We start from the raw sequence: 27,330 nt of genomic DNA, 5'->3' as shown, positions 1-27,330 counted from the left end.
TCAAGACATCTCTTTCAACAGTGTTACACCACTGACAACGAATGCGCAATGGCTTGAGAAAACTGGATATCAAAGCCTTCGATTTGCGTCTGATTAATTGCAGTGTTTGTGGTACGGTCTTGTCTCACATACCGATTGTTACTGGGTTAGCAATAAGTCCTAAGAGTACCAAAGACCGCAAGACCACCCCACCGAGCTTTTATCCCGCCCCCAGGAGAGATTCTTTTCGATTGAGATAATCAATGTTCTTTACAACAAGATTTTACTTCATTGTTACAAATTCAATACACGGGGAAGACAATCTACGTCCCAGGAAATAAAATGGCAATGTCAATCTTTCCTCTTGATATGACACCTATTACCGAAAATCTGTCTGTTATTGCTGCTGAGGTACAGCCATTAATTGTTAACTTAGCTAGTGACGAGAATCTTCGTGGTAGGAATTCCGATGCTTTAGATTCGTACCTACCGCACACAATACTTACGAAATTAAAGATCCAACCAAACCACCTATAATGACGCCCATCACAGAGGAACTTGCATCTCATCCAAGTACTATTGACTCTAGTCTTTCGAATATCACAACCATGTCCAAAGAGCAGCAAAGTACATCGTTGGAGTCGACCATCACCGTGCCACTGCAAGAGCAGATTCTGAAAGTCCTAGTTTTGCCAAAACGCAAGCGTCACCATGCTATGCCAGCGTATTTTTCCATTGGGGGTACCCTCAACTCGAATTTTTCTCATCTTAAAACGCGCCGATGCACGCAATGCGAGCGAAACCGGCTGCAATGCCTAAAAGAAAGCGCTGATGTGGCATGTAATCCATGTCAAGATGCTGGGAAAAAATGTGTCTTTCACACGCGATTTTTGAAGGCAGACAAACTCTTGAACTCGAAGACATCGGACGAGAGCAAGATTTCTGAGACGCCTTTACAACGTTTCATTGAGCAGCCCAATACGCAACTGTCTCAAACTTGGGGTTCAATAGCACTTGGACACAACTCTATCCTTGAACGTCAATCGACTGACGACACAATACACCCCGAACAAGATCCGGTGAATCCATTGATCTTGTCGATGGATACCACGACCACGGTTCGCGGGCAGAGACAAAGGGAAGTGTTAGATGCCAACATAATTGGGTCTAGGTATTTTGAAAAAGAGAATGCTGCACCATCAAATACTTTCGTGAGGCAAAGCTGCGATACAGACAATATTCGTTCTAGGCTCGGTAGGCAAAGCATCGATGACGACCAGATCACCAGCCCACTGGCATACCTGGAAACCTTGATGCTCCAATACATCGAACAGGTAAAATACAGTTCTATGGCACCATTGGCCAGGGTCAAAAACTTCTGGGAACTTCTTTGCATCGGGGATGAAAAAGTTCCGGCGTCGAATGCTGGCACGACGTTGGCTAGCATTCGCGGCTCATTAGATGTTCCAACCGGGGTGCTCATCAGACAAAAGGTTGACAATCCTCTGCTGAAGGTGCATTTGAAAAAATTGGATTTTTTAAAGGGGGTAATTGCATACACCATATGCGATTTTACCTTTCGGGGAAGCTCAGCTTTCGGCGATGATACAGTATTGCAGAAGACGGCATACCTTTGTAGGACAAGGCCCCACATGCTCTTCTAGAAACAGTATACTGATAAATGCATGGCAGGCTTTTCCGAGCAAGTTGCAGATATATTTTTACAGGAATACCATTGTCAAATGGCAGAGACTCAACCTTTTGAAGACCGTGTGAAATTGCGTCGTACGGACATGTCAGAAAAAATGAATATGATCATGCAGCCATTGATTGGTGCTGGTGATAACATGAATAGTCTTCACGAATGCATGGCAAAAGTGGGCAGTGAGCTGCACACCATTGTGGGGTCATACAAAGGAGAGTTTGAAAGCATCTGGGCGCCTCCAGGTTCAAAATTCAACACGAGCATACACGCCCTCGATGATTCTCAATTACATCCGAACTTTGTTATCGAGGGCGGAGACATCCTCATAACCACATGTTTCGGGGTCAGATACAAAGCTCCGGGTAGAGACTGGAGAGTTTGCGTCCCCGCAAAAGTCATCTTAGCCCCACCAACCAGAATGAGATCAATAACTAAGCGCGGTCGGGAGGAAGATTCACCGTCTGCTCGGAAGTCTCGGAGGTGATATCTCTTGATTATCATGATGCGGATCAATTATCCTAGGCAGCTACTTCGAGTTTTGCAATTGACTTCATGGCTGTTGTGCTACTTTTCGTCACAAATTAATTTTTGGACATTCTATCTATCTTCTAGACAAGCATAATGTGAAACTCAGCTCATCATTTTGCATCTCCTTTTCTTGGCGAGTTGGCAGCAGGTTGGAACTTGGAAGCTCAATTGGTGTTTTTATTGTTTTTATTGTTTTGTTTCGTTTCGTCTCGTCGTCATGGTCGGTAGATGAAGGGGCTTGCTCATTTACCATTTCGGTACGGCGGCGACATATCCGAATCACAAGTGATTTTCTCAAGATTAACTTCTTGGTTAGAGATCGGAAGTCAGAAAGATTTCCCGGGCGAGAAAAAAATATCTCGGCATGGCGTCAATGATTTTCGTTTGCTTGGTTACAGTGCAGGTCGACAGTCTACGATTCAACCTTAATAACCACGTTTCCCAACAGTTAATGATTAACTAGTAAATAAACCCATACCTGTACAACGTGCAAACCTGCAAGTCGCCGGAAAAAGTTGTATTCATTTTTTCATTACCCCAGATTTTCCCCAGACTTTAGTTTTCTTTCACTCTTAAACCTTGTGACCCCATGTTTTATGGGGTCGGAAATGTTGAGAAATTTTCCCACCTACAATGAGAGCCCGAATGACGGATCGACGGTCTAATTTCCCTTTTTTACAAAGCATATCGGGATACAGAAAATCTTAAGTAAGAATCTCAACAGGCCCTCCTTCCTTTTTTTATTGATTCGAAACAAGATTTTAATTTCCGGAAGATGGAGAAGGGCTCGAAAGTGGAACGCGTCGGAATTAATTTCGTTCACATCGGGGTCGGTACTTTCTATATTGCATACGTCGTTGGACATGAATCCACCGTGTGTCCACAGCTCGGTACCTAATCGTATCTAAAAGTGTACTTTCAATATTTTTGGACATCAGAAATATTGCATGGATATATCCTTCCGCCGGCTAATCTATAATCATTGGTGGGATGGACGAGGATCTACCATCAAAATTTCTGTATCTATTCACACTCGTTTGATAGAAAGGATGGCGTTCACGGGTTCTTCTACGCGGTTACAGATATACCGAAAATGCTGAACCCCCCTCCCCCCCCTTTCGAACTCAGAGTATTCAAAAGATACGTGATCGCCAGTTGAAATGGCCGATCTATGTACATTGTTTCTTCCGTACCTCTCTCTCTATTGTCAAAATGAAGTCTTCAGTCTTTTCATTCGTTACTGCCTCTCTATTGGCCCTACCAGCTCTCGTGGCTGGTCAACTTTCCGGTACAGTTGGTCCTACCACTACAACAGCTCAAAAAGCTGCGACGAAGATCTGTAACATTCTTGATTACGGTGGTGTTGCTTCTGCTACCACCGACAATGGACCTGCAATTTTGGCAGCATGGACAGCATGTAAAAGCGGTGGTGAAGGTATGATATCTTGAAGTCTTGTTCATTATCGTCGTGCTATTGCTAACTAATTGCAAGTCTATATTCCCACTGGAAGTTATGGTCTCGGCACTTGGGTCACCCTCACTGGAGGAACCAGTGTATCCATTAACTTGGAGGGAACTATCTATCGAACTGGGTAAGAGATCACGTCATTGGTGAAACTATCGCAACATTCACTGACGAATATTCGTGCTAGTACTGCGGGTGGGAACATGATATTCATCGAACACACATCCGATTTCGAATTTTACAGCGGTAACTCTAAGGGTGCTATCCAGGGTTACGGCTATGTCTTCCACTCTGGTCAGTAGTTGACGTCTTGAAAGATACAAGTCGTTGTGCTAACAATATTCACAGCGGGCACATATGGTCCTAGAATATTGCGTCTTTACCAAGTTACAGACTTTTCCGTTCATGGCATTGTCTTGGTCGATTGTAAGTATTCACTTATCTGCAGTTGTCTTTGTGTCTTGTACTAATTTCTTTTCATAGCTCCCGCATTCCATCTCACACTCGACACTTGCACAAACGGTGAACTATACAACTTGGTCGTTCGTGGTGGCAATGAAGGTGGTTTGGATGGTGTTGATATCTGGGGAACCAATATCTGGGCACACGATATCGAAGTCACAAACAAAGATGAATGTGTTACTGTCAAGGTACGGCACCAATATCATCTCTCTCTCTCTCTAAAAGAAAAGCCCCTCTAACTGTTTACAGAGTCCTGCTAGTTACGTCTTAGTCGAAAACATCTACTGCAATTGGTCAGGAGGAAGTGCCATTGGAAGTCTTGGTGCTGATACTGGTAAGTTTTGTTTTCCCTCCACTGTATTCTCTAGTTAACATCTATTCAAGCAATTTCCAACATCTACTATAACCATGTCTACTCCCAAAACTGCAACCAAATGATGATGATCAAGTCGAACGGTGGTTCTGGTAGCTTGACCGGTGCAACATTTAACAATTTCATGGGACATAGCAATGCCTACACCCTTGATATTGACAGTGCCTGGAGCGGACAATCCGTCGTAGCCGGCAGTGGCGTCACCTACTCCGACTTGACCTTCTCTCACTGGCACGGTACCTGTGCAAACGGTGCGGCCAGAGCTCCTATTCAATTATTCTGTCCTGCCGCCATTCCTTGCAAGGACATCACAATCTCCAGCTTCTACATCTGGACCGATACCGGATCTTCAGAATTGTACAAGTGCAACAATGCTTATGGAAGTGGACCATGTCTTAAGACTGGAACTACTTACACAACTTACACCTCTACTGGAACCGTTACTTCAGTTCCTACTGCGTAAGTTTTCAATCCCATTTTTCGTTTGTTGGAGTAAAAGCTAACTCTTAATTAAGTTCATATGCCTACACCACCATGCCTGGAGAAATTTCCTCGGGTCTCGGTATTACCAAAAGTATTCCTATCCCAACTCATCCCGTATCATACTTCCCTGGCATTGCTCCTTACAGCGCGCTCGCATAAGATGGACTCATTCTGAGTAGCTCTTTTATCGATGTTCGTGGCTGATCCCCGCGACATCATTCTCATCTATCGAACTTTGTGTTCGATGCTGTAAATAATTTATCCCCTGTATATAGTCTTGCGCTTGAAAAATGTATATATTACCTCCGTTTTGTGTTTTTGCTTCAAAATTTTGACATTGACTCTTCTGCGTGTATAAACTTTTGTTATATCGGTGCTTTGATTTTGTTGTATAGCCCGTTATTTTGCAAGGGTGATGTTCAATATTCTACTCGTGCGGCCCGGAAGTATGCAACACTCAACTTAGAGGCACATTCCATGAAGTGGTAAACTACAAAGTGATTGGTGGACATATTTAGATGGCTTGCTGGATCCTGTCTAGCCGCACGAATAGATCGGGGAACTGGACATAGACTCCCAATAACTAGGAATCTAAGAGCAGTATAATACCAGTGCACATCAAAGTTTCGTATTTATTGAAAATTGATTGAATTCGCAAGCTGACCCTTTTTGGCGTTTGACTGTTGACGTGTAGTCTAGACTATTGAAGACCCTGAAGCTTAAGTACGTGATAGGTTTGGCGGGACTTAAAGTTTCATGCATGGGGAATCAACATTTCGATGGAATTTTGTCCCTATCCCGAAGTGAGGAAGGACCAATCAGAAAATAAAGTTCGGCAGAAGCATCGGCATCTATTAGCACCTAGCCATTTCTTCAATAGCGTCTTGTTGTCAATGCAATTTTAGAAGAAGGCGGTTGAGCGAAACCTGACACCTCGTTAACAGTCCGAAGTATCTAGCTGACCTTGAAGTTTTAATTTTTAGTCAAGATATATTGACAAAGCTTAGTTGTTCCGATGTTTATCACCCAGATCAATTTTTTGCGGATATCGTCGAGCCAAGTGCGCTTGCGTGTTCGTGTGTTTGTGGGTCTGAGATGAGGGCCCCTTGTTTCATTCTGACTATGTTCTATGTACCCATGTGTTCGTCCGATTATAGAGCCGACAACATCATGTAAACAAAGCTGTCCATGGTCCATAGCCAGATGTGATTCAAGTGTTATGGTTCAAGATGTCTATTCATCAAGCGATATATGATTTTTGATGTGTCCGAGAAGCTCGCTGAGAGTGGTTGCAAAAAGTCGTTGATAAATCTCCGATATCAAGCTACTACTCGGGCATTTAGCGATAAGATACAAGAGTGGAACAATTTTGCTAGTGAAGGGTATGCCTGTTATAATTTGGATGAAACGGACTGTTGTTCTAGAGATCCCAGCTTCTGGATCTGTGGAGCCGCACATTTGACAGGCATTTCTTGTTTTCCAAAATGATCCTTGACCAGTTCTTTCCTTTTTCGTCGTTCGTATTTTAATTTGTCGGCGTTTTAGGACTTTTCGAATTCATTGACATAATTGCTTCTAAATTCCGACTTTGCCGTGCACATTTCTTCCGTTCCTTTTCTTAGTAATCTTCCTCGAGACGCGCTGCTTTACGCTACTTTATACACGGCGAATTGCATAATTCTTTCGTGCTCTGCACAATGTAATGGTAGTTTCATCTGTTTGCCATATTCAATAGCCTACATCACATTATGCAATTCCACTTGACCATTTGCAATGCCTACAAGAGTCGAAGAGAGTACGCCAGCAATAGATTATGTGTGATATCCCGCTATCCAGCCAGCAATCAGGACAAAACCAACTCATTTTGGTAGATATTTCTTCAAGGCATCAAGTGCTTCGGTCATTAGCTGGGCGATCAGTGTTTGAAGTTCCTTTGTTTGAAACAGTTCAGTCCGTCGGCGCTCGAATTGAATCGAAACTAATATTAACAACTCGAAAGAGACTAATTCTCGAAGTCTTTGTATGCGAGCATGTGGGTCACATAAGGAGTGGCTATCTCTTAAGATCGGTTTTTTATAACGTTACTAAGATGTTTCAACATATAGTGTGAACTCGGTTGTCGACGAGCTGCAGGCTCAGATAGAACTTTGCCGACTCGATGCCAAGGGGTAACCGGCATAGTAAGTTCCGCATTTCTTGTTTCAAGCAAAGCCCCAACAGGAGTGGTTCATTGATCAATGGAATCGAATCTCACTTCGGCATTTGACATGATAGCTTTAGATCTTCTAGTTAATTGCTGTCTGATATTTCTGCTTGCGTTATCTTAAACGGGCAGCGCAGTTGAGTAATTTCTCTTCCAAGAGCCAGGTGCGTTTGAGAGCGTTAAGTTAAGAGATATAGTGAAGAAGGTTGACGGACATTCTCTACGAGAAAAACTCTCTGCCAACTCGTCCATGATACCAATATTATGATAACCAAACCTGACAGTAAGACCTTGGACCAGATGACTTCAATCTCTTCGATAGATTGTAATAACAGACTATTACTAACCATGCATATCGAGTTATAGATAGGTCCCATTTCCGCACAATCTCCAAATCCATCCGTCATTACTTTGTCCTGGAATACATATTTATTTCTTCGTGTGAAAAAGATACAGACGACGTAGTACCTACCGTTTAGTAGGTTCTAAATGTCAAATTTGTATTTTGTCTAAAGAGCTAGTCTCTTTCGCATTCGCTTAACGGATACAGTCGGCATTGGATTGAAGTCATTCATCTATGTTCACACATTTATCAACAAGATCACTGTTATAGTTGCATCATTTTCAATAAGATCAAGCTTGTCAGTAGGTCCAATGTAGTGACAAGACGTAGCCATTGCCTTTGGGTGACCTTTGTGCCTTCTTTCTCCTGCAGAACGTCAGGTGAAGAATTCGCCACCATCTCTATACAGATTCCTGAAACCACGCTTTCTTGAGATTTTTTGACTTGATATCTCAAAACATCCTATCATTTGGAAAATTCTTATCTATAGATAACAAAGGTGACTAGTGAGGTACGAGACAAAGATGCCAAAGTGTGTCCTATGAACTGTGCTCAATGGTCTTGTCTATTACATAGATACTCCGCTAGTCGTCTTCTTTAACGTAGCGCAAAGATCTTTGAGGTAGAGTTGGAGTCATGTCGACGCGGTAACAACTTATTACCTTGAAACTGACACCACAAGCTGGTACTGACAGTAACATTAGGTTAAAGGTCGTTAAGGCCATAATCAATTGGCGTCACTGCGTCTAGTTCTAACCAGTGATAGACGATTAGCTACGAGAAGAGAGGGAATGAAAGATCAACTGGAAGCAAGTTGCAGTCCAAACAGCTCACCGGCCCATTTTGATAACCATTCAAATTTAACCGCCCCCAAACCACTACACTCCAGCATTATGGAGCATACGAATTTGATGGATCACTTCACGTTAAAACTTGCGAGAACTTGTTCAAGGAACAATCTTACATATTGAAAAACAAACAATAGCCTGAGATTTGTATCGGTCCTCAGCAATCAATTTCTGTTCCAAGAATGAAATCTAGACAAGGGTATTGAGCTGAGCAATAAACGACTGAGAATCCTTCAAACTCTCAACGGCCTGCTTCAGGTGCTCTAGTTTATCTAAAGCCATTTTTCGTTGCTATACCTGTCAGACAAAATTCGATAATCTTTCAGGAAACTTACCTCAATTCCACTCCAACCAATCATTCCTAAAAACAATCTCTCTGGCAAGTTTACACTAACACCACTCAGCACATCTGTCCCAGTCAATGACTTTGCCAATGCTTCCCATGCTGTTCTGGCTGTAATTTCTTTCCCAGAGTCGTCACCAATGTTGATTCTAAAGACTTCAATTATTTGGGATGCGAAAATGTCTTTTGGTGAGACATCGGTCTCGTATAATTCTGGGCTTGGTGGAGCAGTAAAATGTGGCTTTACATTTGCAATAAAGACTGCAAACTCTTCACTCTGGATGAAGTCATGAAATAATTTCGAGTCCTCCCATTCTATGTCATATATATTAGCTCGTTATCCCTTTATGAAGTCATTCATCGGAGCACTTGCCAATGCCCAGAACTGGATTGAATGAATATTCTGGTACCGCGACATTGTTTTCGATCAAGCTGTGCCCTGCCGTACCAAGTACGAATCCAGGAGCCGCACTTATGATAGATTTGATTGATGGAACAATATTGTTGTAGAAAATATCACGTGATTTATCTGATTGAACCAATGAAGGTTTAATAAGCTCAGTGAAAGGCATCTTGAGGATAGGTTTAGGTGATATGGAATGTATGAATTCTTTTTATGGACCGATTGAAGCGAAGATATGAAGAGTAGATATCAAGTCGACCAAGTGGTACTTATATACCTTGATATCTGTGAATTTGTGTCATATTCTTTACTTTAGTTGCACTGACCAACATCGGGATTACATTCTATGCGGAGCCAGAACCATTTCTGGACCCTATTTACAAGACGAAAATTCAAAGATATGAATAATTACACCAGAATTGACAATGTCGTCAGCTCATCGCCATGAAATCAATGAGGTAAGCAATCAGGTATCCACTTTATGCTTACGAGCAGTGGAACTCCGCTGAAGGATTATGTCCGTAAGCAACTACAACGCCTACATCCGTTTCGGCTGAAACTATATAACAGCAAAGTGAGGTGGAATTCCGCCTCAAGACTGCAAAATTGTATTGCACTCTTGATAGGGAGCTCTAGGCTTGGTTCTATCGAAGTATAATCAACATGACTACGGTTTTAGTTCACCAAAGCAAGACTCGAAAGAAGGCGTGTACGGCTTGCGTCAAGGCGAAACGGAGATGCGATTTGCTGTTGCCAGTATGTTCCAGATGCAATATAAAAGATCTGAGTTGTGTTTATGTAGGTAAACCATCAAGCTTCGCTGTATCATAGCAGCACCGTGGTGCACAGAGAGCTGAAATTGTGGGTATAGGTGAATGAGGTATCGCAGAAGAAATCAACAAGGTCTCCACAACGTGCTAAATCAACCCCCGTTCCTGTGGAGAGTATGGCGACAGCACAAATCTTCACTGATTCGTATGGAACGCATCTTGATTTGTTGCCTTACGAGAACATACCGCTCTTGGATTACCAAGATCGCCAATCTAACCGGGATTTCACATCGTGGAATTCCACCACCAACACCGCCTCTTCTTTTTCACCTGATACATTGTTTCCAATCGCCAATCCATTTAAATCACCTGACCCTCAAAATCTTTCTCTATCTATCAATACATTCCCATCACCTTACTCGTCTCTTCAATATCTTCCTCGCAACACCCTTAGCTCCGCTCAAATCACCTACATCTCAACCCAACTGAAATCATTCGTTTCAACCTTCGCACTCCACTCTCACAACTCCTTCATCCATCCGCTTTCATCCTACAACCTTGGTAAACCCCTGCCAACACCATATGCTGATGCACTTTCTATCTGTGCACTTCACACTCTCGGCTCTCCTCAAACCTTCTCTATTCTCGACTCTAAACTCTCTGACCTCATTTCCTCGAGTGAAAGAGATTACTGGGACTCATCCCAATGGCTTATTGCAGTTCAAGTTCTCAACCTTTATCAAATAATCCGTCTTTGGTCTTTAAACGAGAGACAAAAGATAAACGCCGAAAGATGTATACCGTTGCTAATGCAATGGACAAATCAACTACAGATTGAATACATAGGACTACTAGCACAAGATGTAAATACACGACTTTTCACAGACGCCACCAACAGTAAAGATAGTAAGCTACAAGATTACGCAGAAAGATGGGTATTTCTGGAAAGTATACGACGAGCCGTTATGATTAGTATCTTTATACAGTGCTTATATGGCGGGATAAAAGATGGGTATATAGGGGGATTATTGCCTATATTATTTCACCTGCCGGTGAGTGTTGGTGCAGGTCAATTATGGGAAACTTTAGGTAGGAAGGTTCTTAACGAACAACGCGAACAACGTGAATTTGAAGATCAATCTGAAGATTCTACAAACGTTGATTTTGGAGAAATTTATGCGTATGAGTATTGGGTTGAGGGCTGGACGAGTGGGGTTGTGGGAGGAGGAGAACGGGAACAGGAGATTTATGAAAGGATGCTGTTGGTAGCTTGTTCCAAGACTGGAGCGATTGAAAAGTGGGGAGGGGATATGAAGTCGGAGTACGGAGAGGTGGAATTGCCAATTGTTGGGAGTTTGGAGATGGCTATATAGGTTTGATGGGTTGGGTACTTTTGGAGAAGTGGGAGGTTAGATTTGGAGGCGTTTTCAGCATAGGCGTTACGGTAGACGCGCCGCTCTTCCGCTTGCTGGATCGGTAATCGCTACGTATACCATTGGCATTATGTTAAATCACTAGAGATTCCACTCAATACATAGAAGTTTTGGATAATTTAGAAACTGCAATGATCAGTTTCCACCGAAAACTTGGAGCGTTCCACAAATCTGGAATGAAGAACAGATTGATACTCCTCGGACTGTCGGACACGGTGAGATATGTTTAGTTCCACTATGATCTTTCACAGAATAGAAATCTACTTGGACGGATTGAAAAAATTTCATGGACAACTAGACAGCAGATATTTCTTCAGGAACTCAAACTTCCATTCTCAAAATTACAAAGTGCGACTCGTGCGTTCCTTCTATTTATGTCACGCCAATCCATTCTTTGCAGCTGTAATTTCAGCCTGTTTTGAAAATCGTTAAATCATTTGGATATATACGTTAAAATATGTACTACGAAAAGCAACCAAGACCCTTATGCAGCTATGCACAAAACACACACCCTTTTGAGCTCCCATTAAAACCCCCAATTAAGCCTCCTCACATTTCTCCAAAGCCTTGTTGAAAATCTGCACAAAGTTCCATACATCCTCATACGTATTATAGAGCGGCACAGGCGCCACACGAATGACATCTGGTTTTCTTTTATCGGCAACGATACCTGCTTCTTCGAGCATATCTGAGAGAGTTTCTAAGCGTCCGGGTTTTAACAGAACGCTGAGTTGTGTTCCTCTTGCTGAAGGATCCGAAGGGGTGATGATACGGAAAGCAGGAGAATCTGAGGAATTGGTTGATAAGAGGAGATGTTCGAGGTAGGCGGTTAGATGGAGAGTTTTTTGAGAGATTTCAGCCATGGATGTTTGGTTGAAGATTGAGAGGGCGGCGCAGAGAGAGGTGAGATCGACGACTGAGGGGTTACTGACTTGGTAGCCGGAGGCACCGGGAGATGGACGGAATTCTAGAGGGTTTGTCAACATTCGTCCGAATGCAAAAGATGAGAGAGAAAGAACTTACTGTTATTCATCAAGAACCGACAACTTTGATCTCCTCCATACCATCCCATCAATCTATGTCTGTACTTTGGCTTCTCCTCTCCTTCACTATAATCCACCTCTCCATGTCTCTCATGCACATATGCACCCGCGATACTTCCAGGTCCAGCATTCATATACTTGTACGTACACCAAACCGCGAAATCGACATTCCAGTCGTGGAGTTGTAGTGGGACATTTCCAGCTGCATGTGCTAAATCCCATCCTACTGTCAATCCCTTGGATTGTGCATATGCTGTAATAGTCTTGATATCGAAAAGTTGTCCGGTGTAGTATTGAATACCGGGTAAGAGGAGAAGCGCGGTAGTGGATGCGTGCTCGTCAATGGTACGGAGGATTTTCTCGGTAGAAATCTCGTAGCTTCCTTCATCTGGTGCAATCATCACCATAGCTTCTTCGGGGTTATATCCGTGTCCTCTGATTTGCGATTCGATAGCATAATGATCACTGGGGAATGCTTTCCACTCCATAATGATCTTGCTCTTTTCAGGAGTTGGTGTGTAAAATGAAGCCATCAATAAATGTAAATTCGTAGTCAAAGTACCCATAATCGCAACCTCGGAGGCCTTGGCTCCTACAATGGGTGCACATTGTTTGGCAGCATGTTCGGCGAGTAATTGCCATTGTGTTAGAGGAGAATCTTCCAAGTCGCGGAAATGACCGTGGACAGCAATGGAAGACCAGGTATCAAGATGGGCTTGAAGATACTCCTGAACACATTTAGGTTGGAGTCCTAAACTGTTTCCACAGAAATAGATGGATGGTTCATCCGAGAGACCTAGTGGATTGTGAGTTGATATTCATATTGTTCATGTTGGGTCATGTGATGCGATGGCGGGGTATGTGATTGAGAGGCACAATGTAAAATGTAAACGAACCTGGTTTTGCAAGCTTCTTTGTTTTAATGTTGGCTTTTGATGGAATAATGTATTGATCGCGAAATCTTCGCATATGATCTTTAGCATCAAGTGATTGCGCAAATTCAAGTGTATTTGCTTTAGATGAGAAGGTTGGCTTTTCAACCTTTGTCGATGGCTGTTCTTCCTTTGCTATGGAACCCATTTTGCTGAGTTGGCGAAATTTGGTGGTGGTGGTGGTGTTGTGGTAGTCGTGATAATAATATACAACTACAAATCTGGTTGATATTATATTGCGATGATGCAGTTGATGCTTTAAAAACAGAATAAGATGGATGAAACTGATCTGAATCAAAAGATCAACGACAACGTCAAGTCTGATCACTTTGTAGGCGCTCCCGTTCTTCGTTCTGTCTCATCATGCTGTCATCGATATCCGTGTTCCGTCGGAATGAGAGAAGTTTCCTCTGCATCCGCTTCCGCTTCCGTGTTCCGTCTCCACACATTTAGCTTCCTCCTCCTATTCTTACGCGATAACAAATCACGCGCATGGTATCACTATTACCTGTGAATGGATACCGGTATTGTGGGAATTCCGGAAACTCTCCTGGTCGTATATTATACGGGGTAGCAGAAGTATGAGACGAAAGTAGAAAAGTAATACTGGCATCCCTCTGTTTTGAATCAAGAGTCCACTGAGTTCTCACTAGTTGTTTCTATCATCATCCTAAGTTTCGTGTATAAGCAAAAGTAAAAAGTTACAGCGCAACAACAGCCGTGCTTGAGTTACCATTCTTCTGTCTTTTTCGTTGCATCTTGCTTCTCCCGCGTATTCCTCAACGAAATCTTCAATTCCGTTCAAAATGCTTGGTCCATTGAACATCAATCTCTCCGAATTTGGAGTTTCGACAGAGAATGGGTTCCTTCCAGATGTCAATCCTCTTCCAAGATTGAGTGCCTATGTCGAGTGGGAAGATTTGGTAGATGAGATCCCCTTTTTACTCAAAGAAGGGTTGTTCAGACAGCATGCCGATGCTTTACCCATACTCGATACATCGAGTTTACAAGAGGAAGATGAATGGCGAAGAGCTTACCATTTGTTGTCTTTCATGACACATTCATACATTTGGGGAGGAAAAGTTCCATCAGAGGTAAATAAGCCCCAGCATCACAATTGACACATGCTTGTGCTAACAACCACAGTTATTACCCCCTCAGATATCAAAACCCTTCCTGGTCGTCTCATCCCACCTCGGCCTTCCCCCCACCGCCACATACGCCGCTCTCAATCTCTGGAACTTCACCAGCAGCTCCCCAACACAAGATCTCACCGATCTAGACAAACTCTCCTGTCAACACACCTTCACCAATACCCCCGATGAATCCTGGTTCTACCTCGTTTCCGTGGCCATCGAAGCCCGCGGCGCAGAAGTCATCCCCTTGATGATAAAAGCTATGAATGCCGTTCGCTCCGACGAGCCAGAAGTTTTAATATCCTGCCTCGAAAACTTCTCAGCCTGTATAAAAGATTGTGGTATTATCCTTGAACGGATGTATGAAAAATGTGATCCCGAGGTCTTCTATCATATTATCAGACCCTTCCTAGCAGGGAGTAAAAACATGTCGGCAGCTGGTCTGCCTAGAGGTGTATTCTATGATGAAGGCAATGGAAGTGGGGAATGGAGAACGTACAGTGGAGGAAGTAATGCACAGAGTAGTTTGATACAATTCTGGGATGCAGTATTGGGTGTCAAACACGTACCTACTAGACCTATGGGCAAACCACAGAGTGAAACTGTGGAGCCCAAGAAAGGTTGTCATGGATTCCTAGAAGTATGTTCATCTCTTCTCTTCTTCATCTTCACCTCATACCATGAACCTTCCCACTAACATCCACCCAGGAAATGCGCAACTACATGCCAGGCACACACCGCGCCTTCCTCAACCAAATCTCTGAAATCTCTCCCATCCACAACTACGTCGACTCATCAATCTGTTCCTCCTCCGTCACCAAAGCCTACAACCATGCTGTCGAAACCCTCACTGAATTCCGCAACATCCACATCCAAATTGTAACACGATACATCATTAATCCATCTCGGAAAGCGATGGCTCAAGGCACGGAGAAAGAAAATGCGGGGTTGAATTTAGCAGTTGCGACAACGAAGAAGGGAGGGAAGGATGTTAGAGGAACGGGAGGAACACAGCTGATTCCATTTTTAAAACAGAGTAGAGATGAGACGAGAAATATGACTGTGAATGTTGTGGAGAGTCCGTGAATGAGGGATAAAACGTTGAAGATGGATGTATATATGGGATGGCGTTTAGACACGATTCATGATATAGATAATAATACCCAATGATGTTTTGAAGCAAAAGGCTATATGTATCTCAGATTCGCAGAGTGAATATACAGTGCCGGATCCAGCCCGATCAATCTGCTGAAATTCGTACATGAGCCAATCGATTATATCACTCTCATACGCCCACACAACCCGCGAAGTTTACATCACTCAAACTCCCCATCTCTCCATCCATTGTCATCCATCCAGCTATACACTCGTGAAGAAACACATTCGCTCCCCCCTCCTCCCCTCCAACTTTAAATTTCATCCATCATCAACCGAGATCTCACCACTAGCCAATACGACAAAACTCCAACAAACTCATCTCCCAATCAATTCATTCCTATCTTCCTCCCCCTTCATTTCCTTCTCCATCCCATCCCATCAAAGCAAGCCATTTCAGCTTCAGATAAAGACGATCCCAAATTGGAAACGTTGTATGCCACTTGAAGGAACAAAGCACACGAGTGATTGTTTGAATTTGAATCTGACATTCTCCAGATCATCTGTAAGCACGTCCAAATTAATATTAAGAAGATTGTAATAAGAAGAGAACCAAGGGAGTTAATTCGAGACTCAATCGTCTGATCGAAACAATTCATCTCTTTGCTTAACATCCCCCCAGATTGAACTTCAACTCTGCAGAGGTCTATCGCATCTTACTCCCAAGTAAAAAACGAAACCGCCAAATTCATTATCATATATATTTCACATGTACTTATAATCTAGCAAACACAAACACAAGCTGTAAACATTACAGTAGAGCAGTACTTCCACAATCCATTCTCAGACGTCTAAGATTCGTCAACCGTTCCCTAAATAGTAAATACCCTCCTAGTATATTACACAACTACCTATCTATCTACCTACCTACATACAACATCAACTCTCTCCGCGCTTTCATATATACAACAAAAACAACAGTAAGATCACAACTTACTCCCCTTTCCCTTTCCCTCTCCTCCATCCGAGCCCTTTACTTCAATGATTAATTTCCCAAATTGCTTTCCCCCCTTCATATCCTCGAACAACTCTTCAATCTCTCCTAGATTATCAATTCCTTTTACGACTCTTGATACGACTGGTTTGATTTTATGCTCATTAACGAATTGGATCATTTCTTTAAATTCTTTTCGAGATCCCATTGTCGACCCTTTGAGCTCGAGATTCATCAGGTTGGCCGGCATGGACCAGTCCATTTTGGGGGAGATAGTCATCCCGTATTGGACTATTGTTCCGCCGAGCTATGGGGAAGTTAGTTTTTGGGTTTGCGGGACGATGGAAGTTTATAGGGTAATTTCATAGGGTAAAGCAGTATGGAAGAAAAGAAAATACCTTCAACAATTTCGTCGCCTTCCTAACAATATCTCCTCCAGCTCCATCAACAATCAAATCCAATGAACCCTTCCCATATCCCTTCAACAATCCCTTCAACTCCTTCTCCCACCCCTCACTCTTATAACTCACTCCCCCTTTCGCACCCAACCCCTTCGCCTTCTCAATCTTCTCTAAATCCCCACTACTCACAAAAACATTACTCCCCAACCCCACCGCAAACTGCAACACACTCAACGCGACTCCGCCTCCAATTCCGGTAATCAGAATATTCTTCCCCGCCCCCAGATTCCCCTCTCCACCCTTCACAACCAGCGCCCTCCACCCCGTCAACCCACAAAGCGGCAGCGCCGCCGCCTCCTCATCGCTCAAGTGCGCAGGCGCCTCTTCCACCTCCTCCTGCTCAATCACCACCTCTTCAATAAGCGTACCAATGGGAATCGTACTCGTGCCGCCTAGAATTTTATATCCGCCAGCGTCTTCGGGGCCGAAGGGATCGGAGTGCCAGCCACGACCAGGAGTGAGAATCACGCGTTTCCCGAGCCAAGATTTGGAGGCCGCGGAACCGACGTGGGAGACGTAGCCGCAGGCATCGGCGCAGAGGGGGGTGGTGAAGGAAGGGGAGGGGTAGAGATGTTGGCGAAGGAAGAGGTCTCGATGGTTGAGAGCTACGGTGTGGATTTGGACTAGGAGGGAGGTAGGGGATAGAGAAGGGGTGCTGTGTTGAGTTACCTCGAGACTGGGGGGGCTGTTAGAAGTGGATTGAACGGTTTTAGGCAGCAATTGCGAAATGGGACGAGTTCGGGAGGAAAAGGAAGGGAAATGAAAGTAAAACACACGGGTAGTAAACTTTCCCCGGCTTGCCAGCCTCTATCTTCTGCATGGTAATCGCTCTTGGCATGGTGGAGTTGATTCCTTGAAGACCGTTATCTTTAGGCTTGTCGTCCCGCAACGCTGTCAGTGAATCGAATGGAGAAGACTGTCCAAGATCAAATCCACACTCAGCGGGAGGTTCAACGTGCAAAGAAAGAATAAGGTTATCCGCACCCAAGCACGAAGAAAGATAGATAGATTGATAAGCCTTACCTCCTTACCTCCTTACCGCCTTAGCTCCCCGAATTTCCACTCAATAAGCTAAAACCCCGAACACCCCCACGTTTCCCCCACTTAGCCTCGGTAATAGTCCGGCCCGCAAGATGGAAAACAGGGGTGATTATGTCAACCCGCTAAGTTCTCCGCTGAGCCGAGCCGTGCGCCATTCACATGAAATTTGCGAATCTCATCTTGATCTTCGACCAGATGTTGCGCAACATCTAATCAGCCATCGCAGACATGCAGGGTAAAAACACTCTTCAGGCCCACCTCGTTTGAGTTTACTGAAAGAAAATACTCCTGTGGCGACGACATGCGTCGTCAGCGCGTGCAGCGGGAATGCGGCATACGCATGCTCGAGGTTTGGTGCATGGAATGGGCTGAGTGGATGCGAGATTATCGTCTAGTATCTCCACAACATATGACTTTTCATGCACAATTGATAACTGAATATTCGTGATCAGATCACTGAACCATTTAACTTTTTCGTATCGGAACAATTCTATAGTGTGCTCGGTACTTCGTACATTTTTGTTACCAAGGCCACAAGATCCGCAACCAAGAAACTCCAAGAAATGCAATTCTAATCCTCAGCCACCCATTATTTTCTTCTCTTTCCACCACCACCGCCATCTGTATCTGCTCTCCTCTTTTTTCCCTCCTTCCTCCAATACTCCTGCTTTTCCTTCTTCTCCCTCTCGCCCCTCTTCTCCTCATTCTCCGCAACCTTCTTCCTATACACTTCTCTCCTCTTCTCATTGGCAACCTTCCTCTTTGCCACCTTGTCATTTCTGAGCGTCATTAATTTCTGCATCAAATCTCTAGCTTTCTTTTCTTCTCCTCCTACCACCACTGCTCTCTTTTGCATATATGTTGGTTTACTCTGTTTCTTCATTTGCACAATTTGACTCTTAAAAGGAAGTTCTGCAGCCAAGGCACGAGGAACTCGTAGAGGATTGAAATGACGAGCTACTCTTTCAACAGGTTTGTAATGACTGTTCTTTTGGTCTGGTGTAGGCAGATTTTGATCTCTTCGGACTTCACCGGTTAATCGCATGCCTTCCCATCCAATGAGATTGGTGACTGGATTGTAGAATCTGTGAGGCTTAATCGGATACCAAGCTCGTAAGAACACGATGTCACTCATGAGAATTTTGTCTTCAAAAGTGGCACGGAAGTAACCTTCTGGCTTGGCCAATGCACGTTTGATTTGACCTCTGATACCAGAAACTGTCTTGATGGAAGCTCCTTCGAACTTAGCGATTTCCAATGAGGTGTTGAACATGTCCTTGATGAAAGCCGTATTTTTGTAGATCTTGTAAGGAGTACCAGTAAGCTTGAGTTTCTTGACTGTTTCTGAAGATTCATCAACTGTCATAACAGTTCCAGTGGCAGCGATTCGGAAGCCAGGGTTCTTGTTAGAAAATGATTGGTAACATGAGAATCCAGTATTGGGAGCAATGAATGGACCATAAAATGTACCAAAACAATGCATATGCTCTGGAGTGTACTTGAGCATACGATTTCTTGTTCGATTGTCCGATGTACTGTAAATTGGGAGAGTTTGGAATCTTCTCCATCCCAGAGAAATGATGAGTGGATCATTTGTTTTAAGGATCTTCTTGTGCCATCTGTGTCTCTTGATCTTGACCTGTACAAAACCAAATCGATCCTCGGTTGGGGTCAAACCTCCCACAATGATTGGCATTCTTGGATTGAATCGAGTAACAAATTCAGATGGTACTCCTTCAATAACAATTTTGCCGTACATTCCAGCACGGTAACCCTCAACTTGAATCCTTTGACTTTCGTCAAGATTCTCGAATTCGGATTTGTTGATATCAAGTTGTTTTTGAATTTGTGCTTTCTGTGCATCATACCATTCATCCTCTCCAAATTCATCATCTCCGCCAGCTTCTCGTCTAGCATTAGCTTTATCATTGTTGAATCCATCTCTGTCTTCTTCTTCGAATCGCAGTTTAAGTTCTTCTTTCCTTCTAGCATTTTTCTCTCTTTCGGCATCAATGTCCACTGGCTCATCTGCTTTGTGTTCTTCGCCGGTTTCCAAATCTTTAAATTCTCCATCACCCTCATCATCTTCGTCTTCCTCATCGTCATCCTCGTCATCGTCACTACCACTGCCATTACCCTTACCCTTCAACAAATCTGCTGTCGCAAAACGTTGTCGAAGTTCCTCGATATTATCTTCCACAGACCACTTTGATTCCAATTTTTCATAATCAAGCAACGGAATTGCTCGATCATCCATGATTGCATCTTCATCCTCTCTACCAGTTTTCTTGAAGAATTCATCTTCATCTTCTTCCTGTTCGATATCTTCCTCTTCCTCTTCAATCTCCCCTCTCCATCTTTTGAGTACTTCTGTAGGAGTAAGCGACTCATCGTACATGAGTTTCGCCAAATCTGCGGTTCGGTAAGATTTTCGTTGTCCATGAAGTTTGCGCGCAGTCTCCAACATATTTTGTTTCCAGCGGGCTGCCCCGTCTTCATCATCCGAATCTGAATCGTCTTCATCCAATTCATCACCAGATATTGAACCAAGATCCGAATCACTGTCGGCAAATTCAATATCGCCACCTGCCTCATCTTTATCTTTCTTGAATGCTTTTCCTAACTTGTCTTCGGTAATTTCTGCTTCATCACCAGAATCGAATTCTTCATCGCTGGCAACTCCGTCAAGGTCCTCATTGTCCGACCCTTGATCGCCTCCTTCGACAAATCTTGCACGTCTCTGATGTTTTCGTCCAGAATCTTCTTCCTCAGGAACCGACTTGATAGTTTCACCATTACTGAATAATCTGACACCCTCTTCAGTCTCACCAAGGAGCCTTCTTTCTCCTTGTAAACCAACAATCAATTCTTCTCCTTCTCCACGTTCGTCGTCCTCGGCATCTGCGTCGAAATTGAAACCCTTGTCACGAGTAATCCAAATAGTGTCTCCATCAATTTTCAATCCACTCTTATCAGACATTGGCGCATGGAGTTTCTTTTCCTTCTCATCCAAACGTCTTCTACCAGTTTTTCCAGATGCTTTGGCAATCGCTGCATCCATGAATGGTGTAGGGCAGGGATCTGGTAATGATTCCATAGCAGATACTGAATAATCTCCCAAGCCTGGTATATGGACCCTCTGACCTTGCGCTGCAAAATTTGTTCCCCGTAGATAACCCGACAAGACAACCGTTCGATCGCACTTCTCATCTTCCTCAATCTTGGTTGGATGGGTAATATCCCTGAAACTATCGATAATGGTATAAGGATGTGTATTGCGCCAAATTAGAGGTCTTGGGTTCTTCATAACAGAAATAAATCTCGACAAGTTATGAATTTCTCGATCCGGATAACGTCCATTGATAACTCCAGACAGGTAGAATAGATGTGCACCCTGGTATAATTCGCTCCAGAATCGATTCTTGAGTCGTTTCTTCGCATCCTTCAAAGTTTGTGGTTTCTTGAAAAGATCTAGATGTGTGAGAATTCCGAAAACATTGCCCGGCATACCACTCGAAGATAAAATGTTCAAGAATTCCATGGTCTCCATCTCGAAACCAAAATTTCCATCGATCATTAACAACACAATATCTGCCACCTTGGATATATCCACCATAGCCTCGAGTTCGTTCGGACATTCTACAAACGTAAGTCTTTGACGTTTCGAAGTGACAACCGTAATTGGTCCTTGAGGATCTGATAATGTCTCTTTCGCATATCGTTTGACTAAAGATTTGAGGAGAGTTGTTTTTCCAACACCGGGTGGTCCAACGATTGTAACAAGTCGTGGCGGCGGTTCTTCTGGCAATCGATCGATTTGAGGAACATGAAGACGCCTTTCTTTGATCTGCAAAAGTCAATAACCTGGTACATAGAGTCCTAGATGATTAAACGTACATCATGCGATCTTGCAGCACTTTTTGCCAATCTTCCTGGGTTTGCGAAACTGAATGCTTTTGGGTTGCGCTCTGTGAAACATGTTAGCCCATGGGAAAAATCAATTGAAAGAAGAGTTGCCGACCTCCAGTCTGCTTCTTCTTCTCTTTTGGGGCCCTATGAGGCCTATTCTTTTGCTCTTCCATGATCAACCGATTGAAGTGGTTGGAAAGCTACTTTAATCCGCCGACGACATTGAAATCTTCACAAGATTCGAAATATTTTTTTTGTCTGCCATCGGAAAAAATCAGCACCGATGACAGGCGCTAGGCGTAATGCAGTTAGCGTCTCTGCAGAATTGAGCCTTATCCCTTATCAGATCGCAAGGATGATAAAGATAGCAGAATCTGGATTTGACAAAAGTTAATCTGTGCTATGGATTTAGCAACAGCTAGCCGTTGCTCGCCTGATATACATAGCATAATTATAATTAGATCAAAATAGAAGCTTGATAAGACGACGACTGGCTTTCCCGTTTATGCTATGGGACATTCCACAATTTATATTCATCTACACTTCTAAGTTATCTATTCTTCTCTAATCGCGCAGTCCTCCCATCCCCTTCTATATTATTTTTGTTCGAGTCTCCGCCGCTGATCAAAGATGAAATTATCCTCCTCTATACCTTTTCCTTCCACAAACCCCAAACTACGGTTAATACCATTTTACAACCACCAGCTACCCAGAGCATAGGACTGACACTCTTCGTAACCTTACTGACCCAACCTCCAACAATCGCACCTACGAGGGTCAATGTAAATCCTATTGCTCTTCGATTTCTCTTTGGGTTTTGCGTTACGGAAGCGAGGAGAAGAGGATCGGATAATAAATCGCAGAGAAGCGATGTAATGACAATAGTAGGGACTTCTCCCACGCCTAGGAAGCGAGAAGAGACGATTTGACCGGCTGCTTCTGTAAAGTTGTTAGAATGATGTTGACGTGGACATGAGCTGGAGAAGGAAATTTCGGATTCAATTTAATGTAACAAAAGGTGACGATAATTGTGAGACCACCGTAATTGCGACGAATCAGCAGAAGAGAAAATAAATAGAGATTAACGTACGAAAACTCAACAATGCAATAGGACCAACCTGGTCCCAATGTTTCCCCAAATCAGCCGGGACGTTGCCTTCGATAACGAAACCCTGAACCAGACTGGCTGATAGCAAGATGCAACAACTCTGGATCAAGTACGAAGCAACGAGGGTGCTCCGCTGAAGAGGGCCACAGAAGCGATGGCTTCGTGAGAAGACAAAGGAGCCAATGCAAAAGCAACCAATGGAAATGAGCGATCTTGCCCAACCGAAAGGTCGGTTGTTCTGGTCTGATGCACCGAGAGCTACAAAGATGGTGTTTCCTGTACCATATAATCAGATTAAAACGCGTCCAAAACAGAGAAACGTAAACATGGCGTGATGTGTGGAGATTCTTCACCATTACTTACCAGTTTGCATAGACACGAAGGTCTTGAAAGCTATTATGGATCGTCAGTCACTGTCTCTATCTTGTAATCTTTGCATGTCTACCATACCATTATACAATGTGCTGTCCAGAAATCCAGTGATGAGACAACAAAACAACATAAGAATGTCTGCATGATCTGTGCTTACTTCTTGTGTGAAGTGTTTCTTCATTTTCTCACCAAAGGATTTCTCGCTAGGATCACCGGGTCTCGTGATGTCCATGCTGTTGTGATGTGGCAATGCTTCTTCAAGTTCCTTCGACATCTTGATCTTCTGCTGGTTTGATTCGGCGAGATTTGTTCCGAAAATTCTTTCAAATTAAAGAAACTTGAAAATGGGCGTCCAAGGGAGGGAGCGTAATAAAGCGGGCAAGAAACTGAACTCGTTGGATTCATGGATTGACGAGTAGATAAGCGCCAATCCCCCTCTTTATGAAATGCGCATCAGCGGCGTTTTAGTTGAAGAGAGAGGTCCGATGCACGATTTTTCAAGGGAAAACCCCCCACGCTGGCGAATTCAATTAATTTAGGTTATCAAGGTAACATCGTTTCTTGCCAAGCCGGAATATCCTCAATTTGTCTCCGCTAACCGTGAGTCAAGAGGAGGTGGGAAATGTTTCTACATATCGTAGATTGCGGGGCCACAGCGCGTTCGCCACTACGCCAATTATTTCCAAGATGAGTAAATTAATATGGGTGTCTTGAGAAAGACTCGGTATGAAATTCGCAACATTATCACCTAAATCTTATCACCTAAATCTCCCTAATGCATGGAACTCGGGTCAGTCCGTTATCTTAATCTTGTCTTGGCATTTTGCGTGCTCCATAGTCGCTAGTACCCGTTGAAATGCAGTGGAGAACTATGCGAACCCCTTTCAACTTTCCGTAGATGTACCTAAACCCTAACATTATACTTTTTTTTTTTTTTTCACCTGCTGAACCATTGTGTAACAGAAACTATACACACCGCTTTGCTTGAACTCAGCACATCGTTTTTTTGTCAATAATGATAAAGTTTTCTAACAACATCACAGGTTGATTTATTGTCGGTTTCTTGTACAATAGGGTGTAATACATGTTGTGGATAGGTCAATCTTGGCTTGGCCAGCTTGGCTCTTGGAGCGTTTCTTCAACAAAATTGAAAAGGGCCTTTTTAGCGCTGTAACCATATAAGCAAAAAGCGCAGCTGAAGACCGAAAATTTGATACTAAAGGACAAATGTCACACCGAGCTGACCTATCAAAACCCTTGTGATCTAGGCCGAGACCTCAAAATACGAGTGTATATTATGGATATCTTGACTTATAAGACACAGGAAGGAACTCTATTGTGTGGAGCTGATATCTTAAAATCTTCGTAAGCGCATGCAACTGTAGAGGAGGTACTGAATGACTTTCAAGTTTCAAGCTATGAGAATAAGCTAGAGGGCAATTATCGCCAAGGGCTGGGTACTTAGGAATTATTCGGCTTTAAAGTTTCCTGTAGCCCTTGGTATTACTTTGTAGGGAAGATGAATTTAATCCTGATAATGCTTGGATCACTTGGTATTGATTTGAAGAATAACGGGTCTTCAAGATACTGGAGCTTAATCATTAACGTATGCCTTGGCATTTCTTTGTATGGCAGGGAATTTGATTCATGCTCTTCCTGCAGCTCTTAGGTCTTGGTGTAATCTTGAAAATTGCCTGCATTGGATGCCGGTTCTCCAGGTATCTCTCGGTATAATCTCGACGGTAGTATTGATACCCGCCGGCACTCGCATTAGAATGGTGATAGCAAATCTAGGATATGTGATAAGGACGTGACATTGCGGGATTTTCTGCATCTACATCCTCGTGGATGTAGAATGCAACTCAAAATACAGTACCAAGACGTTACATTCCCATCTTCCTTCTGCGAGGTGATCCATTAGGTATCGATCAGTGAGGTCGAGATTCATCTCTTGGATGCATCTCGTCTTCGCTGGCGCTGAATGGACGGAAAAATAATGTGCAGGCAAATGCAAAGAGGCAAACAAGATGGATGCAGAAGACCGAGCCCGAAGAGATGTCGTCGGAGAGATCTATAAAGACCTCTTCGGTCCCCGCTTGGAGTCACCTCGATCATCAAGCACACCAATAGTACAGTGATATCTGCAATACAATTATCAACAACAAGATCACTACTTACTCTACATTACACTTGACATCATTATGGCTCCCATTATGGAATCCCTCCCAATCCTCCAAGAGAAGTCTATTGCGACTGCTACTGAGTATTCGGTATGCAACATCCATCAAAGCAGTTACTCAAAGAGTTACAGCTAATCATGATTGTCTAGGTTCCAAGCTCGCCCGATGGTGCTGTTACACCTTATGATGGTAAAACTCATGTTTACAACATTGACATGCCTGCCTACTCAGACAAAGTCATGTTGACATTCAACAATACGGTCAAGCAAACAACAGGGTTTGAGAGCGGTGCAACAAAGTTGAAGAATATGCTCAGGGATTCCAATGAGTTGATCGTTTGCCCTGGTGTTTATGATGGTATCTCGGCACGAGTTGCCCTTCAAGTTGGCTTCCCAGCCCTGTACATGGTACGTTTTAAGGTTCCATGGCAGCACTAGCTACCCGTGGGGAAATACCATGCTAATCTTCGGGTTCAGACAGGAGCAGGTACCACTGCTTCCCGCTTGGGCATGGCAGATCTTGGCATAGCCCAATTGTCTGATATGAAGGACCATGCCGAGATGATTGCAAATCTCGATCCTTATGGCCCACCTTTGATTGCCGACATGGACACTGGTTACGGTGGTAAGTGAAACTGCGCACAGATTCTTCACCAACAACTCGCTGACCCTTTCTCCAACATGTAGGCCCTCTCATCATTGACAAAGCCGTCAAATCGTATATCAGAGCTGGTGTTGCTGGATTCCATATTGAGGACCAGATCCAAAACAAGCGTTGTGGACATCTCCAAGGCAAAAAGGTTGTTCCAGCAGAGGAGTACTACATGAGAATTCGTGCAGCCAAAGCCGCCAAAGAGGCCATGAACTCCGATATTGTGTTGATCGCACGCACAGATGCACTCCAACAGCTTGGCTACGACGAGTGCATCAAGAGGTTGAAGGTCGCTCGGGAGATGGGCGCAGATGTTGGATTACTCGAGGGTTACACTTCGAAGGAGATGGCCGCAAAGACTGTTAAGGAGTTTGCCCCATGGCCAATACTCTTGAACATGGTTGAGAATGGCAGCACCCCAATCATCACCACCAAGGAAGCACAAGAGATGGGATTCCGTATCATGATCTTCTCTTTTGCTGCTCTCGCCCCAGCATACTTGGCAATTCAAGAGACCTTCTTGCGATTGAAGAGGGACGGAGTCGTTGGAACACCAAAGAACCTGACGCCCAAGGCTTTGTTCGATGTTTGTGGTCTGAAGGATAGTATTGTGGTTGATACTGCGGCTGGTGGTGGAGCTTTCGCGGATGGTGTTTGAGTAGATGTAGTATCTTGTCCAGGTTTTCCAGTTTGTCTATTTTCCTTATGTTCTGATCTCAGTACCTGGTTGGTACGAGATATGGTGCGAATATACTATAGGGGTTGCGTCAAATCGTCAAAGTAGATTTTGTCATATACACAATATATCTTACTGTTTCTTCATGAATGGTGTTCTGGACAGTGAATCTGTTTATAATTTGCACGTACTATGCCATTCAATTGAACCGTTATCATCAAAGTACCTGCTTGGACAGGAAGGTGTCAAATTGTGGCGTTTGTGGCACTGATGGAGAGCTGTGGCACCGCGATAAGGTTACTATAAATAACTCCACTCCACCATTTTGACCCAAACGAGAGATGGGCTACTGCTTCATCGCAAGTAGCTTACCATCTGATTGGGATGGGGAAGC

At 43.6% G+C, this 27,330-nt stretch overlaps 10 protein-coding genes across 12 annotated transcripts; 5 read left to right on the top strand and 5 right to left on the bottom strand.

Annotated features, from left to right (window-relative positions):
- The first annotated feature begins 110 nt into the window (after positions 1 to 110).
- Positions 111 to 2,237, top strand: BCIN_12g01110 (hypothetical protein). Its single transcript, XM_024696223.1, has 3 exons — positions 111 to 436; positions 496 to 1,614; positions 1,672 to 2,237. Exons 1-3 carry the CDS (start codon positions 322 to 324, stop codon positions 2,166 to 2,168), a joined length of 1,731 nt encoding a protein of 576 aa, XP_024552029.1. The 5' UTR covers positions 111 to 321; the 3' UTR covers positions 2,169 to 2,237.
- A 1,102-nt stretch (positions 2,238 to 3,339) lies between these two features.
- Positions 3,340 to 5,321, top strand: BCIN_12g01100 (hypothetical protein). The gene is made up of 8 exons (XM_001557832.2): positions 3,340 to 3,647; positions 3,705 to 3,804; positions 3,865 to 3,971; positions 4,026 to 4,103; positions 4,161 to 4,327; positions 4,389 to 4,473; positions 4,524 to 4,971; positions 5,028 to 5,321. The coding sequence occupies exons 1-8, from the start codon at positions 3,425 to 3,427 to the stop codon at positions 5,152 to 5,154; spliced, it is 1,335 nt and encodes a 444-aa protein (XP_001557882.1). The 5' UTR covers positions 3,340 to 3,424; the 3' UTR covers positions 5,155 to 5,321.
- A 3,164-nt stretch (positions 5,322 to 8,485) lies between these two features.
- BCIN_12g01090 (hypothetical protein) lies at positions 8,486 to 9,435 on the bottom strand. The gene is made up of 3 exons (XM_024696222.1): positions 9,106 to 9,435; positions 8,725 to 9,047; positions 8,486 to 8,680 (listed from the first exon to the last, which is right to left on the bottom strand). The coding sequence occupies exons 1-3, from the start codon at positions 9,302 to 9,304 to the stop codon at positions 8,579 to 8,581; spliced, it is 624 nt and encodes a 207-aa protein (XP_024552028.1). The 5' UTR covers positions 9,305 to 9,435; the 3' UTR covers positions 8,486 to 8,578.
- A 169-nt stretch (positions 9,436 to 9,604) lies between these two features.
- On the top strand, positions 9,605 to 11,631 carry BCIN_12g01080 (hypothetical protein). The gene is made up of 2 exons (XM_024696221.1): positions 9,605 to 9,933; positions 10,007 to 11,631. Exons 1-2 carry the CDS (start codon positions 9,799 to 9,801, stop codon positions 11,276 to 11,278), a joined length of 1,407 nt encoding a protein of 468 aa, XP_024552027.1. The 5' UTR covers positions 9,605 to 9,798; the 3' UTR covers positions 11,279 to 11,631.
- Positions 11,632 to 11,733: 102 nt separating this feature from the next.
- On the bottom strand, positions 11,734 to 13,805 carry BCIN_12g01070 (hypothetical protein). The gene is made up of 3 exons (XM_001557836.2): positions 13,278 to 13,805; positions 12,362 to 13,177; positions 11,734 to 12,305 (listed from the first exon to the last, which is right to left on the bottom strand). Exons 1-3 carry the CDS (start codon positions 13,459 to 13,461, stop codon positions 11,878 to 11,880), a joined length of 1,428 nt encoding a protein of 475 aa, XP_001557886.1. The 5' UTR covers positions 13,462 to 13,805; the 3' UTR covers positions 11,734 to 11,877.
- Positions 13,806 to 13,836: 31 nt separating this feature from the next.
- BCIN_12g01060 (hypothetical protein) lies at positions 13,837 to 15,631 on the top strand. The gene is made up of 3 exons (XM_001557837.2): positions 13,837 to 14,407; positions 14,460 to 15,089; positions 15,158 to 15,631. Exons 1-3 carry the CDS (start codon positions 14,120 to 14,122, stop codon positions 15,533 to 15,535), a joined length of 1,296 nt encoding a protein of 431 aa, XP_001557887.1. The 5' UTR covers positions 13,837 to 14,119; the 3' UTR covers positions 15,536 to 15,631.
- A 640-nt stretch (positions 15,632 to 16,271) lies between these two features.
- On the bottom strand, positions 16,272 to 18,052 carry BCIN_12g01050 (hypothetical protein). Of its 3 annotated transcripts, none has more exons than XM_024696220.1 (4): positions 18,023 to 18,052; positions 17,776 to 17,915; positions 16,937 to 17,675; positions 16,272 to 16,845 (listed from the first exon to the last, which is right to left on the bottom strand). In XM_024696220.1, the coding sequence occupies exons 2-4, from the start codon at positions 17,835 to 17,837 to the stop codon at positions 16,531 to 16,533; spliced, it is 1,116 nt and encodes a 371-aa protein (XP_024552024.1). In that variant the 5' UTR covers positions 17,838 to 17,915; positions 18,023 to 18,052; the 3' UTR covers positions 16,272 to 16,530. The 3 variants fall into 3 exon arrangements, with proteins under 3 accessions (XP_024552024.1, XP_024552026.1, XP_024552025.1); XM_024696219.1 differs by having other exon boundaries at positions 17,776 to 17,851; XM_024696218.1 differs by having other exon boundaries at positions 17,776 to 18,052.
- Positions 18,053 to 18,404: 352 nt separating this feature from the next.
- On the bottom strand, positions 18,405 to 22,164 carry Bcbms1. Its single transcript, XM_024696217.1, has 3 exons — positions 22,062 to 22,164; positions 21,938 to 22,008; positions 18,405 to 21,887 (listed from the first exon to the last, which is right to left on the bottom strand). The coding sequence occupies exons 1-3, from the start codon at positions 22,120 to 22,122 to the stop codon at positions 18,630 to 18,632; spliced, it is 3,390 nt and encodes a 1,129-aa protein (XP_024552023.1). The 5' UTR covers positions 22,123 to 22,164; the 3' UTR covers positions 18,405 to 18,629.
- Positions 22,165 to 22,425: 261 nt separating this feature from the next.
- Positions 22,426 to 23,913, bottom strand: BCIN_12g01030 (hypothetical protein). The gene is made up of 4 exons (XM_024696216.1): positions 23,508 to 23,913; positions 23,421 to 23,450; positions 23,040 to 23,333; positions 22,426 to 22,888 (listed from the first exon to the last, which is right to left on the bottom strand). The coding sequence occupies exons 1-4, from the start codon at positions 23,701 to 23,703 to the stop codon at positions 22,596 to 22,598; spliced, it is 813 nt and encodes a 270-aa protein (XP_024552022.1). The 5' UTR covers positions 23,704 to 23,913; the 3' UTR covers positions 22,426 to 22,595.
- Positions 23,914 to 25,538: 1,625 nt separating this feature from the next.
- Bcoah lies at positions 25,539 to 27,122 on the top strand. Its single transcript, XM_001557841.2, has 4 exons — positions 25,539 to 25,699; positions 25,759 to 26,016; positions 26,086 to 26,233; positions 26,296 to 27,122. The coding sequence occupies exons 1-4, from the start codon at positions 25,631 to 25,633 to the stop codon at positions 26,916 to 26,918; spliced, it is 1,098 nt and encodes a 365-aa protein (XP_001557891.1). The 5' UTR covers positions 25,539 to 25,630; the 3' UTR covers positions 26,919 to 27,122.
- Positions 27,123 to 27,330: the final 208 nt, after the last annotated feature.

The sequence above is a fragment of the Botrytis cinerea genome, chromosome 12 (assembly GCF_000143535.2).
Source record: "Botrytis cinerea B05.10 chromosome 12, complete sequence".
Lineage (NCBI taxonomy): Eukaryota > Fungi > Ascomycota > Leotiomycetes > Helotiales > Sclerotiniaceae > Botrytis > Botrytis cinerea.
This window is presented reverse-complemented; position numbering and strand designations above follow the sequence as displayed.